This window comes from Plecotus auritus (assembly GCF_963455305.1).
Source record: "Plecotus auritus genome assembly, chromosome: 8".
NCBI classification, from domain to species: Eukaryota; Metazoa; Chordata; class Mammalia; order Chiroptera; family Vespertilionidae; genus Plecotus; species Plecotus auritus.
In genome coordinates, this window is record NC_137782.1 from 136,900,724 (window position 1) to 136,916,765 (window position 16,042).

Here is a 16,042-nt window from a genome sequence, read left to right on the forward strand (position 1 = left end):
CCTTGGCAGAAAAAAGGTTCCCCACCCCTGCAGTAAATGGTTAGTGAAGAAAGGACTCAGAATATCTGAATATTTTATCTATAAAAGTAGACAAAAAAAAAAAATCATGGAATTTCTAGAACCAGGTTTCCTGTAACACATTTAACTGGAAGTTAAAGAGAAAAATAGAATTTGGGAGGTGATGTGGAACTGTTGCAGTTATTTTTGTTAAGTTAAAGGACTCCATTTTACTAAAGCATTGCATTATTGCACAAGTACTGTCAGTTAGAAAAGTTTTGCTTACTAGTTCCCTTAATCGTGGAGTGAATTTGGATTTTTAATATGTAACATTTTCTTCTTCCTTTGTAGGCATTTGGGATCACAGCTTTGTGAATTAGAAAAACTGATAGATAAAATGATGATTGCAGAATTTTCTACTTATTGTCACAGTGACTTAAATAGACCACTGGAAGATGACTGTCAAATTTTAGAAGAGGTATGGTTTTTGAGCACTGGAATGAAATTGATGTCATTGCTTGGTGCTAATTCCTAAAATCCTTAGTTTAGAACACATTCTTCTCAGATTATAATGAACAGAATTACATTAAATTTCAGAATTACATTAAATTTATTAGACCTATGAAGTACTTCACTATGTGACTTTAGCAAGTACTATAATTGTTTGTTATCCTGTGAAATTAGAGAATAAAATAATTTTATAGCTTACCTAGAAATTGGAGTTAAAATGAGGTCTCTATATAGATTACAATCCAAATTCAAAATGTAGATATGGACAAATTAACGTATATGCATGTACTGGAGTATGTCTCTTTAAAAATGGATTATTTTTATATGGTAACTCATAAGTCATTCACATTCACTGAGCACTTATTATGAACATGTTTTATGCACATGCATATACAAATACATCATACCCAGGCTTTACTTACCTGGTAACTTCTCAATGCTGATTATTGCCAAGAACTAGTAAAGTTCCAAAAAGCCCTGATAGCAGTCTTAAGTAGTTAAGAGATATTTTTACCTGTTAGCAGTTAATTCCCCACAGATAGTCCAGGTCATCATTCCAGTCTTCTAGACCACTAATTACAAAGCACATGGATCACGGAGTATTATTAGTCATCAGGGTTTAAGAAGGATATTTTCTAGCTACTTGAAACTAGGCTAAAATATATTTTTTTATTGTCTTGCCCTTAAACCAGCTTCATTTTATCCACTCTTATGGAATAGGATTTATCTGTTTTAGAACACTGACTCCAAAAATCTGATGACCAGATTGCAGTAGAAGGGTTTTGTTTTTTTGGGGTTTGATTTTTTCAGGCTTCTAAAAAATACCATATGTAGTATAGATTTCTGAGCATCAGAAAATAAAACCCTTGGTGTTTAATATTTCTATCTCTAAGATTATTTGGTATTTAAAATGTGAAGTTACACATTCTTCTTTTATTTTTATAGGAGAGACTAGTATCTCTTGTATTTGGACTTTTAAAACAAAGAAAACTTAATTTTTTAGAAATCTATAGTGAAGAAATGATTATTACGGCAAAGAATATCATTAAACAGGTAATTATACATTTTTTATTTGATATATTTTGCTCTAGAATCTTTTGTGAAGTTTGTTTTTACATGATCCTAGAAATAATATATGTAGTATAATAGTAATATCTTTTCATTTATTTAAAAGTTGAAAAGTAGAAAAGTAGAAGAACATAGCCCTATCAGCTAAAAGATTATAATTTAAGAATATTTACAAGTATAAATTGTTACTGATATTTTTAATTATTATTACCGTCCTGTATATATTATTTTGATCATATATTTCAGTTAGATTTTTAGCAGTTGTATAAAATTTCATCTATATTATGTTAAACTTAACACTTCCTTTATGCTGCATATTTAGGTTGTTTTCAGTTTGGTACTGTTAAGAACATTGTGACAAGTGTCTGTGGTATAAAGTTTTGTTTGTTTGGTTTTACATAAGACTATTTCCTTGTAACTGATTTCTGAAAGTGGAATTATTGGTCAGAAAGTGACCAATTTTTAAATTTTTAAAAATTAACAATATATACTGTCACTAGCAGTAGATAAATGTTCATTTCATCTTACACTTGATCTCTAAGAAATCATAATTGTAAACTGAAATCCATGTGTTTTTTTAGTCTTTCCTGATCTCTGTTTTGACTTTTTTTTACTCAGATAAATCTTATTTACTGAACGTCAGTTTTTCTGAATATGAAGGAAAAAAAAACCCAATTCAAAATGTACTTACTAGGCTTAATTGACCTTCATGAAGTTGAATGTACAATACCGAGTTTTTAATGTTTAAATAAAATCAAATAAAAAATTACAGTCACCCCATCTTTTACCTCTTTCAAACACTGGCTGAAACACTATTTTAAAATAGTTAAAACCACTTTAAAAAATTGTTGGCACTATCTGCTAGTGCTAAATATATACTTATGACTCAGCAGTTCTACTCCAAAGTATTTACCTGACAAAAATGCATACATAAGCTCACTGAAGACAGCACAAGAATTTCATTGTAGCACTATTTATATTTAAAAAATGGAAAAAAATTCTGTCATCATTAGAAAAGATAAACAGAATTGTGGCATATTTATATAATTGAATACTATACACCAATGAGAATGAATAAATTACATAGAACAATGTGGATGAATATCATATACATAATGTGGAGCCAAATAAACTAGACACCAAGGAATATACACTGTATGATTCCACTCACTTGATTCAAACATCTGTTGTTTTAGGAATCAGGATAGGAGTAACTTTGGGGAGGAAATAGTTACTTGGATGGGAGCAGGAGAATGGCTTACTGACAGTGTTCGTTTCATGATCTGAATTCTGGTTACACAGGTGTATTCCATTGTGAAAAAATATTGAGCAATAAACATAATTTGTACAATTTTCTGTAAGAATACTATGCTTTTAAATAAGTTTTTAAAACTGCTGTTTTAATTCCCAGACTTCTCTGGAAGTCTAAGCATTATTTTTTCCAACTTTAAACTGTTGCATGATTTGCAAGAACATGTAACTTCTGCTCTAGTTGGTTTGGCTCAGTGGATAGAGCATTGGCCTGGGGACTGAAGGGTCCCAAGTTCCATTCCGGTCAAGGGCACATGCCTAGGTTGCGGGCTAGATCCCCAGTGGGGGGTGTGCAGGAGGCAGCCGATCAATGATTCTTTCTCATCATTGATGTTTCTCTCTCTCTCTCTCCCCCCCCACTTCCTCTCTGAAATCAATAAAAAAATTTTTTTAAAAAGAAAATGTAACTTCCAAATAAATTTCTTTTGGAATTACATTTTTTAAAACGTAAGTCTAGTTGGTAAACAATATTATATTGGTTATATTAGTTTCAACATTTTTATATCTTAAAATGTGATCACCCCACTAATTATAGTAATCATCTTCCCTGTGCAAACTTATCATAATATTGCAGACTGTATTCCTTTTCCCCTTTTCACCCATCTACTCACTTCTGGTAATCATCCCTTTAGTCTTTGTTTCTATAAGTCTATTTTTGTTTTGTTTGTTCATTTGTTGTTTTTTAGATTCCACATGTAAGTGAAACTATACCGTATTTGTGTTATTTCTCTTAGTACAATACCCTCAGGGGTGGGCAAACTTTTTGACTCGAGGGCCACAGTGGGTTCTTAAACTGGACCGGAGGGCCGGAACAAAAGCATGGACGGAGTGTTTGTGTGAACTAATATAAATTCAAAGTAAAGGAGTGGAGGGGAGAGCAAGAGAACCCTCCGCTCTTTCAGCTCCGCGGGCCGGATAGAACAGCCGAATGGGCCGGATCCGGCCCGCGGGCCGTAGTTTGCCCACGGCTGCGATCCATCCATGTTCTTGCAAATGGCAATATTTCATTCTTTTTTATTGCTGCATAATATTCCAGTGTGTGTGTGTATATATACACAAAATACAATACTATGTGTGTGTGTGTGTGTGTGTGTGTGTGTCACACATCTTTAGCCATTCATCTATTGATATTCTTGATGAACAAAATTGTCAACAGAATACTAGCAAACTGAATTCAACAGTACATTAAAGAATTATACTATATGATCAAATAGGATTTATACCAGGGATGCAAGTGTGGTTCAACATTCAATAAACAATGTGATTCATCACATCAACAAAACCAAGGATAAAAATCATGATTATCTCAATAGATGCAGAAAAAGCATTTGACAAAATTCCACATCCATTTATGATAAGTCTCAACAAAGTGGATATAGAAAGATCTTGCCTCAACTTGGTAAAGGCTGTATATGACAAGCGCACAGCTAACAGCATACCCGATGGTGAAAAGCTAAAAGCTTTTCCTCTAAGATCAGGAACAAGACAAAGATACCCACTCTCACCACTATTACAACATAATACTGGAAGCCCTTGCCACAGTAGTCAGACAAGAAAAATAAATAAAAGTTATCCAAATTGGAAAGGAAGAAGTAAAACTGTCACTATTTGCAGATGACATGATACTATATGTAGAAAACCCTAAAGAATCCACCGAAAGATAATAGAATTAATAAAGAAATTCACTAAAATAATGGGATACAAAATCAACATACAGAAATTTGTCATTTTATTTGTGATTTTAATATGGGGCTTATATCTTGTTCCTAAGTATTATAGTTCTGTGTTCTTTTATGTTTTGAATAGTTTTAAATAGTAGATTTTAATTAATACAGTTTAAGCTACCCTGGAATAATTATTTAATAGGGTAATGGTAATGCTGAAGTTTTTTAAACACCTTGAGGTATGTATAAAAGACACAAGAGGAGTCTGGTAAGATAATTATCAGAATCATTGAGGCCCTTTTACTTTCATTTAATTTTAAGATGTATTTTCAAAGTAACACTTCTTAATTTTTAATTTTTTTCATTTCTACCCATTGAAGCCCTTTTAAATATACAGTACTTAGAATTCACTTTAATCACATTTTTTTCTTAAATTTTGCAGTGTGTGATTAATAAAGTTTCACAAATAGAAGAACTAGACACAGATGCTGTTACGAAGTAAGTATAAATATCAGTCACAGAATTCCTTCTGAATTCTATTAAGGGAAGAGAGCAGTTAATAGAATTCAGAAGGAGAAAGATATGTAGTGGTAGGGAAAAAAAAGACATTCAGTAGTTGAAATTATCTTCACTGGAGGGAGGCAGTCATCTGGAGGTAACCCCTCAAGGAGAGGAGATAGAGCTGTAGGCACCTTTTCTCCTTCCAATCTTTTTATTTTTTATTTTTTATTGATTGTTTTGTTTTTTTAAGAGAGAGAAAGTAAGGGAGAGGGAGAGAGAGAGAGAAACATCCATGTGAGAGCAAAACATTGATCAGCTACCTCCTGCACACCCACTACAGGGGATTGAGCCCACAGCCTGGGCCTGTGCCCTGACCAGGAATCAAACCTGCAATCTTTTAGTGCTCAGTACTACGCCCAGTCAACTGAGTTACACAGGCCAGGCCTCTTCCTTCCAATCTTTTGTAAAGGTTCCTCATTGACCAAGCCCTGCAGATCATCTCCCAGGGCAGACAGAGGGTAGAGAGGATACAATGTAGATATGGAGGGGGGAAATTGCAGATAATCCATTTCAGAGGATATCAGTGTGAAATTTAAATTAGTTGGCCAAATAATTAAAACCCAGCTTCTAATTGGCTTTGAAAGTTGAGTACATGATTTTGAATTGCCCATATCTGTAACTTTATTTTCACCAGTGTAATCCCTATTCTTTTATTTTGAGAATAGTGATAAATATTTTATGACTATGAATTTCTCATTCAAATAGATATATAAACTTTATTAACTGGCCTAAAATATGAATAACAATATGGACAAATGTGAAACTCCTCTAGGTCAGACTCATAGAATGAGGATGTGGAGTTTTAATTTACATACTATTACCTAGTGAAAACTCAGTTTCAGAGTTAGTTGAAGCAGCCCTAATACTGCAGGAATCACTAGTGCAGTAGTTAGAAAAATTAAGTTATTGGGACTCTTTTAAAAGCCCTATAGACATGGAGAGTCAGTTATTTTTAATTGTTTTCTTCCCTAGGATATTTCCTCAAATAGAGAGCTTCCTGTATCTCAAGTATAGGAATATCTTTGGAAAATAAACTCTTAGCTGGAGCAGCATTCATTAAAAATTTAGAGTAATGTCATTGTAATGCTATAAAATATTTTTATGGAACTATTTTGCATTAACTTTTTATCTTGAAGTTATTGATTGTTGTCAGCTATAAAATATTGGCTATACTATTATATATTATACTAATATCATATATAATGATTCACATATATGTATACTATACCATACTGGCTAATACATAGAACTTTTTATGCACCATGAATTATTCTATGTGCTTCTTATTAACTCAGTTAATATTCATAGCAATCATACAAGGTAAGTTCTGTTACTTTCACCCATGTTAAGGTGAGAAAATTAGAGCATGCAGGGGTTAAGTCACTTGTCCAGAGTCATACAGAGAGTAAATGGCAGGGCTGGAACTTGATCCAAGGCATTGTGGGCCCAGAGCTCATGCTCTTAGCCACCATGCCATATGTGGAAAAGTACATTTTAGCTTGTAATTAGAAAAGTAGGTTATTAAGTTATTAAGGGAGATGTTATGTTCCTATTTTTACTTATTTCAGAATATTTCTTCTCCCCCTTAAACCAAAATTGGTTTATTTCTCTCTGGCTTTTTACCCAATGGTCACGAATTATGCTCACATGGAATTATTTTGTAAGATTCATAAGTCAGTATACTTAACTAAATTAGTCTTAGAGATATTTAGCCAAGAAGGAGTTGCTTGGTAATTGACTTCAACTAAATTTTTTGATACAGGGTATCTAGATGAAATTACATAATTCTTATGTTACTAGATAGTATTTAGTATACTAGTATAAAAACTAGTATTTAGTATAGTTTCCTTTATAGTATACTAGTATAAAAACTATACTAGTATTTAGTATAGTTTCCTTTAATTTGTAGGTTTATTTCATATAGCATTTGGCCCAAAGACAATCACTATTTTTGTCTTTGTTTTTTTAGGCTTGCAGATCAGATGAGAATGTTGAATTTTCCTCAGTGGTTTGATCTACTAAAGGATATTTTCTTTAAGTTTACAGTTTTCCTACAGAGAGTTAAGGTAAGCTTATATGATTATCAGTTTATCCAAAATATCCCTAAAATTAAGTCAACTTTCTAGATTTATAAATATATGTAGGATCAAACTAGAACAAAACACAATTTCTTTGTTTTAGTAATTTTTCTAAGGCCTGTTTTTAAATAAGATTTGAAGTGTTGCAGAATATTTTGGTATCTTTTATAATTTGGATTATTTATTTGATATTAAAAAGAAATAAGTTTGCTTGGCATTAAATTTATACAATAATATTTTCTGATTTCGTGAGGCTTGAATCTCTCTAGATTATCTAGAGGTCCAGTGTTGTATAACATTCAAAAATCTCTCCTAAACCACTTAATTTTTCTAGAAATTTAGTGTTGATGGCATTTTAAAACATATTTCATATTTAAGTTGCTTTATTAATGTCCTTTGTTGCAAGTTTTTATTTCATTTTTTAATCTGGGATCCAATTAAGGGTCATGTATTACATTTAATTACTTTGTCTCTTTAGTCAAACCACTTACTTTTAGGCCATTAAATATAAGGAAAAGAACACATACCACACAGCGTTTTTGAGAAGAAAAGATGTCACATGCTCTAATACATTTTGTTTGGGATTGTGTTTTAATAAGAGAAAGTTATTAGGAATTACTGCGTATAGTAGGCTATTTATGAAATGAGATATTCTTTTAATTATCATATGTCAGTATTATGTTATATGTACTAGTTAACATTCCTGGCATCTCCTGAGTATCATGTTAAAATGGTCTTGGGGACTTAGTGACTTATCTATGACATGACTTTCCATTGCTGACATTTGAGTAATGCTAAGTCACATGAATAAGCTCTCCAATCAGAGTGGGAAAAGTTTAATAAAACTTTATTCACTATACCTAATTTAGACTCCTACCAAAATGTTGATCCCACCTATTGACAGAGATAGGAAACCTGTATCTGTGGATTGATCAATAACTAGGTCATGTTTTTACTTTTCCTCATAATCCCACCTTGACATCATCACTTCTATTATTGCATGTCTGGATAAAGAGGATTTTCACATTGCATAGAATTGGCATTCTCACTAAGATCCTTGAAAATCTCACCAAATCCCTTGACTGTCTCATGAAGATTCTTGAGTAACCTTATTACCATGGTTTTGAACTCTATATCAAGTAGTTTGCTTTCTTCCATTTCTTTCATTTGTGACATGTTTCTTTGTCTCCACATTTTGGCTGGTTCCCTGTATTTGTTTCTATGTATTGGTAGAGCTGCTATGTCTCCTTGAGTTGGTAGAGTGGCCTTGTGTAGTAGGTGTCCTGCAGGGCCTAGTGGCTTAGCCTCCCCAGTCACCTGAGCTGGGCACTCTAGGTGCCCCCCTTTGTGGGCTCTGTGCACAGTCTTGTTGTAGTTGAGACTTGATTGCTGTTGGTGTCACTGGGAGGAATTGACCTCTAGGCCAATTGGCTGTGAAGACCAGCTGCAACTATAGTGGGAGAACTGCTGTGCAGGAGACACCCCTATAGAGCAGGACTTGTTTCAGTGGGACTTTGGTGCTCATTGAGTGTGTCGCTTATAGTGTGTAGAGCTGTAATCTGATATGGTCTGATGAGGACCACTGGGTGCACTGGCTCTTGATCCAAGGAGGTGCAAAGTCAGCCACTGCCTGTGGCCACCCAGCAGGAGCTACAGAGAGATCTGCAGATTCCTCCTATTTGTATTGGACTTAGAAGTGCCCAGGCAAGGTCTAGCTGTAAAGCAAGGCAGACTGGTACTACTGCTGGCTCTGATAGATTTGGGGCTCCCTTACCCAGCTACAGCTTGTTTGAGAGATTTTAGCAAAGTCTGAAGCCTGAGCAAGGACAGGCCATTCATATGCAAAAGCTGCTGCAAAGAGCATGGGTGGGGCTGCAGATTGGATGGGGTGGGGTCTCAGGGAATCACCAGGGCAGAGCAAACAGAAATGCCTGCCAATCAGCCCTGCAAAAGGGGAGATCCCAGCATAGGAATAATGACACCTGTGAACACCTCCATCTAGGAGAAAGCCACTCCCGAGTTCCTGCCTTGATGCCAGATAATCCAGTTCCTACTCATATGTGTCTGGTGCCCCAGGGCCTTGCGTTGGCAGTAGAGCTCAGAGGAAGCGGGACCTTGTAAGTTCAGTTTATGTGCTGGCCCTTTAAGAGGAACACCTGGGTCTCCAGCAGCCTACATGTCACTCAACCACAATCCCTGCTGGTTTTTACAGCCCTTAGTTATGGGGACTTCATTTCCCAGCTTTGGGAGCTTGGGTTGAGGGTCTGATGTGGGGATGGGACCCCTTGCTCCTCACGGGGGGGCCTCCACAGAGAGCATTTCCCTCCCGATTAAAAAAACTGCACACATGGGTGCCAGTCCAGCCTGGTCAGTGCCTCTGCCCCTCCTACCAGTCTTAACGTGCTTTCTTCTTCACTTCTCTAGTTGTAGACTTCTATTCAGCCAGCTTTCAGGTGGTTCTGGATGATGGTTGTTCTGTATTTTAGTTGTAATTTTGATATGGTTGTTGGAGGCAGCGAGTAAGGTGTTTACCTACACTGCTATCTTGGTTCTCCCTTAAGGATTTTTAATTGTACAGTTTAGTGGCATTCACATTGTTTTGCTACTATCACTACCATCCATCTACAGAACTTTTCATCTAAAAAAACTGAAACTCTGTAGCTATTAAAACAATAACTTGCCCGGCCGTTGTAGGTCAGTGGTTGAGTGTCGATCTATGAACCAGGAGGTCGTGGTTCTATTCCAGGTCAGGGCACATGCCTGGGATGTGGGCTCCATTCCCATAATGGGCATGCAGGAGGCAGCCAATCAGTGATTCTCTCTCATCATTGTTTCTATTTCTTTCCCTTTTTCTCTCTGAAATCAGTAAAAACATATCCTATATAATAAAAGCGTAATATGCTGTGTCCAACCAATTGGTCAACTGTTTGGTTGACCGCTTGACCAGTTGCTATGACATGCACTGACCACCAGGGGGCAGATGCTCCGAACGGTAGGTTAGCTTACTCCTGGGGTCCCACCGATCGGGACTGGGCGAGAGGGCTGGACACACCCTGGAGCCCTCCCACGGTCCCTCCCAGGCTGGCCGGCCCCCATCGGCCCCAATTGGGACTGGGTGAGATGGCCCCAATCGCTGGCCAGGCCAAGGTACCCCACCCATGCACAAATCATGCACCGGGCCTCTAGTTAAAAAATAAAATAAAGTAAAATAAAGTAAAGTAAAATAAAATAATAAAATAAAATAAACAATTACTTCCCTTTTCATCCTTCCATCTCCTGGCAACCACCATTTACTTTCTGCCTGAGTTTGACTGCTATCGGTACCTCATATAAGTGTTAATTATATAGTTTTTTGTTGTTGTTAATCCTCACATTAGGATATTTTCCATTGCTTTTCAGAGAGAGCAGAAGGGAGGGAGAGAGAGAGAGAGAGAGATTGATATGAGAGAGACACATCAACTGGTTGCTTCTCATATGTCCCCAATCGGGGGTGGAGAGTGAACCCATAACCTAGGTATGTGCCCTTGACTGGGAATTGAACCTGCAACCCTTTGGTGCGGGAACGGACGCTCCAGCCACTGACCCACATCGGCCAGGGCTCAATATACAGTATTTGTCCTTTTGAGATTGGTTTGTTTCATTTAGCTTAATGTTCTCAAGGTTCATTCATTGTGGCATGTGTCAAAATTTCATTCATTTCTAAGGTTAAATAACATCCCGTTATCCTAGTACAGTGGTCAGCAAACAGCAGCTCACGAGCCGCCGTTTGCCGCTCTGTTGACTAATGAGTTTGCCGACCACTGTCACATACTACCCTTTACCTCTTTGCACACAATATGCCACAATTGCCTAATTCTCACAGCTTCCAACTACTCGGTAACATTTAGTCTAGTCCAGTGGTTGGCAAACTCATTAGTCAACAGAGCGGCAAACTGCGGCTCGCGAGCCACTGTTTGCCGACGACTGTACTAGTATATATATATTCCACATTTTGTTCATTCCTTCTTCTGTCAGTGGACACTTGAGTTGCTTCCACCTTTTGCTGTTGTAAATAATGCTTCACAATATGAACAAATATCTCATAGCTGCTTTCAGTTCTTTTGGTATATGTTCAGAAGTGGAATTGTTGGATCATATGACAATTCTGTTTCTGATTTTTCGAGGAACTTCATGCTGGTTTTAATAATAGGTGCAGTTTTATATTCCCACCAGTAGTGCATAACAATTTTAATTTCTCCACATTTTTGCCAACACTTGTTGCTTTTTCTTTTTTTGATAGTAGACATCATAATGGGTGTAAGGTTGTACTTCATTTTAGTTTGGTTTTCATTTTTCTAATGATTATGTGATGTTGACCTTTTTATGTGCTTATTGCCATTTTTAATATCTTTGAAGAAATATCTTCTTTGTTCCTGCTGCTCCTCCTCCTCCTCCTCCTCCTTCTTCTTCCTCTCCTCCTCCTCCTCCTTCTTCTCCTCCTCCTCCTCCTTCTTCTCCTCCTCCTCCTCCTTCTTCTCCTCCTCCTCCTCCTCCTTCTTCTCCTCCTCCTCCTTCCTCTTCTTCCTCTTTCCTCTCCTCCTCCTCCCCCTCTTCCTCCTCCTCCTCTCCCTCCCCCTCCTCCTTCCCCTCTTCCTCCTTCTCCCCCTCTTCCTCCTCCTCCTCCTCCTCCTCCTCCTCCTCCTCCTCCTCCTCCTCCTTCTTCTTCCTTCCTCTTCCTTCCTCCTCCTTCCTCTTCCTTTCTTCTTTTTCCTCCTTCTTCCTTCTTCTTCACCTTTTAACATTTCATGTAATACTGGTTAGGTGGTGATGAACTCCTTTAGGTTTTCCCTGTCTGGGAAGCTCTATATCTGACCTTCAGTTCTAAATGATAGCTTTGCTAAATAGAGTAATCTCTGTTGTAGGTCCTTATTTTTCATCACTTTGAATATTTCTTGCCACTCCCTCTGGCCTGCAGAGTTTCTGGTGATTTGATGTGGTCTGAAGCTGTTCATCAGGTGTGGGAGTCTGACCATTTTTTAATCAGATGTTTCTTTGTTTTTTGAATTGTAGGAATTCTTTGTATATTCTGGCTATTAACCCTTTAATAATTTGCAAATATTTTCTCCCATTGTATGGGTTGTTTTTTCACTGTTTTTTTGTGCCCTTTGGTGCACAGAAGTTTTTAATTTTGATACTAGGGGCCGGGGTCCCTCAACCCAGCCTACCCCCTCTCACATACTGGGAGCCCTCGGGGATGTCCTACTGATGGCTTAGGCCCACTCCCCATTGGGAGCGGACCTAAGCCGCAGTCTGGCCTCCCTTTGCGGGTGGCGACCAGGCTTATCAGGGGAATGCGCCAGCCCCATCACCCCGCTGCTGCAGCCACTGCCAGTCACTGCAACCGCCAAGGTATTTTCATCAACATGGACTCCAGTCCCTTCACCATGAAAAAATGACAACTTTCTTTAGGCATTTTCAAGATGTGTCTTTCATAGGATATGACATTTCTTTCTTTATTTTTCTTTTTATCCTCACCTGAGGATATGTATCCATTGATTTTTTCCCCCTTCCCTCCGATCCCAGGCTTTAGGCTTGGGAAGCCCCCCCCCCCCCCGCCCCTCCAATCACAGGCTGGGCCCCTTCCCAAGCCTAAAGCCTCTGCCCCAGGTTTTAGGCTTGGGAAGCGGGCCCCCCACCCCTCCAATCGCAGGCTCAGCCCCTTCCCAAGCCTAAAACCTCTGCCTCAGGCTTTAGGCTTGGGAAGCGCCCCCCCCCCCCGCCCCTCTGATCGCAGGCTCGGCCCCTTCCCCCCTCCCTCCGCCCCTCCGATGGCCGGCTGGAAGTGACCTGGGTGCCCAGGAGGTTTCCAGGACCCAGGTATGTATGCAAATTAACCGCCATCTTTGTTGTGTTAATTTGCATACTCACTCTGATTGGCTGTGGGCGTAGCAGAGGTACAGTCAGTTTACATGTTTCTCTATTATTAGGTAAGGTAGTTCACTTTTTCTTTTGTTGCCTGTGCTTTTGGTGTCATATCCAAGAAATCATCACCAAATTCAATGTTGTGAAGCTTTCCTTCTATGTTTTCTTCTGAAAGTTAATTGTTTTAGGTTATATTTTAGAACTTTTAACTATTTTGAGTTAATTTTTGTATATAGTGTAAGAAAAAGGTCCTACTTTGTTTTTTGGCTGGTGGGTATCCAGTTTTGTAAACACCATTTATTGAAGACTGTCTTCCCCATTGAATGGTCTTGGTAACCTTGTCAAAAATCATTTGACCATATATGGGAGGGTTTATTTCTGGGTTCTTTATGCTATCACATTGGTCTATATGTCTATATTTATGCCAGTATTACACTTTTTGATAATGGTATCACTTAGTAAATCTTGAAATCAGACCTCCAACTTTGTTCTTCTTTACTGTTAATTATATTTTGAATTTTTATTAAAATTCTTGTTGGTTGTCTATAACCCAAAGATTAAGCTGATTTGTATAGCTGGGAAGAGAAAGACTATGTCAACCATCATAGTCTTTTTACTAAAAAAAAAAATTAAGACAGGAAATATGCAAGATGGAAAGATATGAAGAAAAGTAAAATGAGGTTGGGGATATAATCACATCAAAGATTAAGACTATAGTGGTGATTAAAATCATCAATGGTGGAGTGTGGCAAGGAGCATGCTTGAGATAATAGAGAAGTTACTGATCAACAGAGAAAGATAAAAATGTAGTACGCATAAACACTTTGGTAGTGTAGCCCTTTGGCTGGATACCCACTGGCCAAAAAACAAAGGCACAGAATTTCTGCAATATACTGTATGGGCTATTGTGTCTTAAGAGTGCTTTTAGTTCCAAATAACAGGAAAATACAAGCCAGAGTGTCTTCAGCCATTAAGGGGACTTACTAGCATATTTAACTAAAAAATATCCAGATGTAGGTCAGCCTTTAGGTGTTTGATAGAAAAGTTGATGATGTTATCTAGCCTTGGTTTTGTTTCTCTGCATTTTTCTCAGTTTGTCTTCTATGCATCTTTAGCTTTAAGCTCAGGCCATGGTAGTTCCATGTGCTGACTGCATGAGCTTAGACCCTTAATCCTATCTTTGAAGACCTGAAGTTGGAATCTCTTTCTCTAGAACCATGTAGATCTTGAAAAAGAAATCAGTTTTTAGAAAGGGGGCAACAAATTATGAGAATGCCACCATGTATATTAAAGTAGGCAAGTAATCCCTTATTTCCTAATAGTTCATAAAGACTTAATTTATATATAATTACTCTTAATTCATCTAACTTTCAATATTTATTAAGTGCCTCCTATGTGCCTAGCACTATTCTAGGCATTAGAATTAAAGTATCTCAGAGTTAACGTTCTAGTGAAGACCTAGAATTAAAAAGTTAAATATATAATGATAACTGTTGTATTTTTAAAACTGGGTAATGGGATGGAGTTGCTGGAAGGAGAGTCAGAGAAGGCCTCTTTGAGGAACTAACTTTGTGCAAAAACCTGAGTGATGAGAGGAAACACTTATGCAGAGGTCAAGGTGAAGAGCATTCCAAGCAGAGGAAACAACAAAGGGCCTTGAGAGGGGAACAATAGAATTTAGAAGAGTAGAAAGAGAACCAGAATGTCTGCAGAGTGGTGAGTGAATGAAAACAGGCGTGAGATAAGGAGAAATGGATCTAAGGTTAGGCATGGTAAGGAATATGGCTTTTTTTCTTTTAAACAAGCACATCAACGATATGATTCCTTACAGGCAAGTTATGTTTAGTGCAACCTAGCTAAGAGGTTAGAGAAATCTGCATTATATTTAGGGATATTTTAATTTACAAAATCAACTAAACTACAGAAGTTTATTTAAGCTTTAGGGTGCCCATTTCTCTTGAGCAGTTCTTTTTCACAAGTCACCTTTACGGTGTTACATACATGACGTTGACTCATTTATAAAATGTTTAAAAGTACATACACAGAATTTACTTTTAGGAACTTTAGGTGCAAGATATTTTAAATCCTTTAAAAATGTACCCTTTTTTCTTACAGGCAACATTAAATATCATTCACAATGTTGTTCTCTCAGTTCTTGACAAAAACCAAAGAACTAGAGAATTGGAGGAGATTTCACAACAGAAGAATGCTGCAAAGGATAATTCCTTGGACACAGAGGTGGCTTATTTAATCCAAGAAGGCATATTTGTAAGTGATGCATTCAGTGAGAATGAATTAACACCTATAACAATTGACACTACCTCTCAAAGAAATGCATCTCCAAATAGTGAGCCCTGCAGCAGTGATTCGGTATCTGAACCAGAATGTACTACTGATTCTTCATCCAGTAAAGAGCAGACGTCATCATCAGCTACTCCAGGAGGTGTGGACATTATGTGAGTATGGTGACTGCTGCCAACTACACAAGATTTTGAATCACCTTATTAATGGTTTCAGTAGGTTGATTATTCAGTTTATTGAAAAACCATGTAAACTTTGGTCTTGGAATTTATTTTAACAAAAATCAATTTTGTGAAACGTATGATTTTGGAAATGTATGGAAGGTAGTTAGGAGGTGAGCTTTGGAAGTAATCGAGAATTGCAGAATTTTAAGGCTAGGAAGGAATCATTTAAATGCCTTCATTTCAAAGAGTTTAGATGACTTAAAGTCAGTAGTGACAGAACTTGTCCTGAACCTCAGATCAGTATTACCTATTTTTATTTTCTTCTATGTCACTTTGTATTTTGTATGTAGTGAAAATCTGTTTGATTTACAGTTTTTGATTTTTCAAAGATATGAATTTCCAAGTGGATCATACTGTCTTTTTAAACATTACTTTTTAAAACTTATTATTTTGAAATAATTTCATATTTACAGAAAAGTTGCCAAAA

General features: G+C 37.1%; 1 protein-coding gene across 4 annotated transcripts in view; it reads left to right on the forward strand.

Annotated features, from left to right (window-relative positions):
• The window catches only part of VPS54 (VPS54 subunit of GARP complex), a 126,627-nt gene that overhangs the window by 72,196 nt on the left and 38,389 nt on the right, over window positions 1-16,042 (forward strand). For 3 of the 4 annotated variants that reach the window (XM_080685996.1, XM_080685997.1, XM_080685999.1), the window contains exons 8-12: window positions 349-475; window positions 1,453-1,560; window positions 4,993-5,048; window positions 7,081-7,177; window positions 15,206-15,546. In XM_080685996.1, coding sequence (XP_080542122.1) covers window positions 349-475; window positions 1,453-1,560; window positions 4,993-5,048; window positions 7,081-7,177; window positions 15,206-15,546 — 729 coding nt within the window. The remainder of the gene's footprint in view (window positions 1-348; window positions 476-1,452; window positions 1,561-4,992; window positions 5,049-7,080; window positions 7,178-15,205; window positions 15,547-16,042) is intronic. The other variant, XM_080685998.1, reaches the window with a different exon arrangement.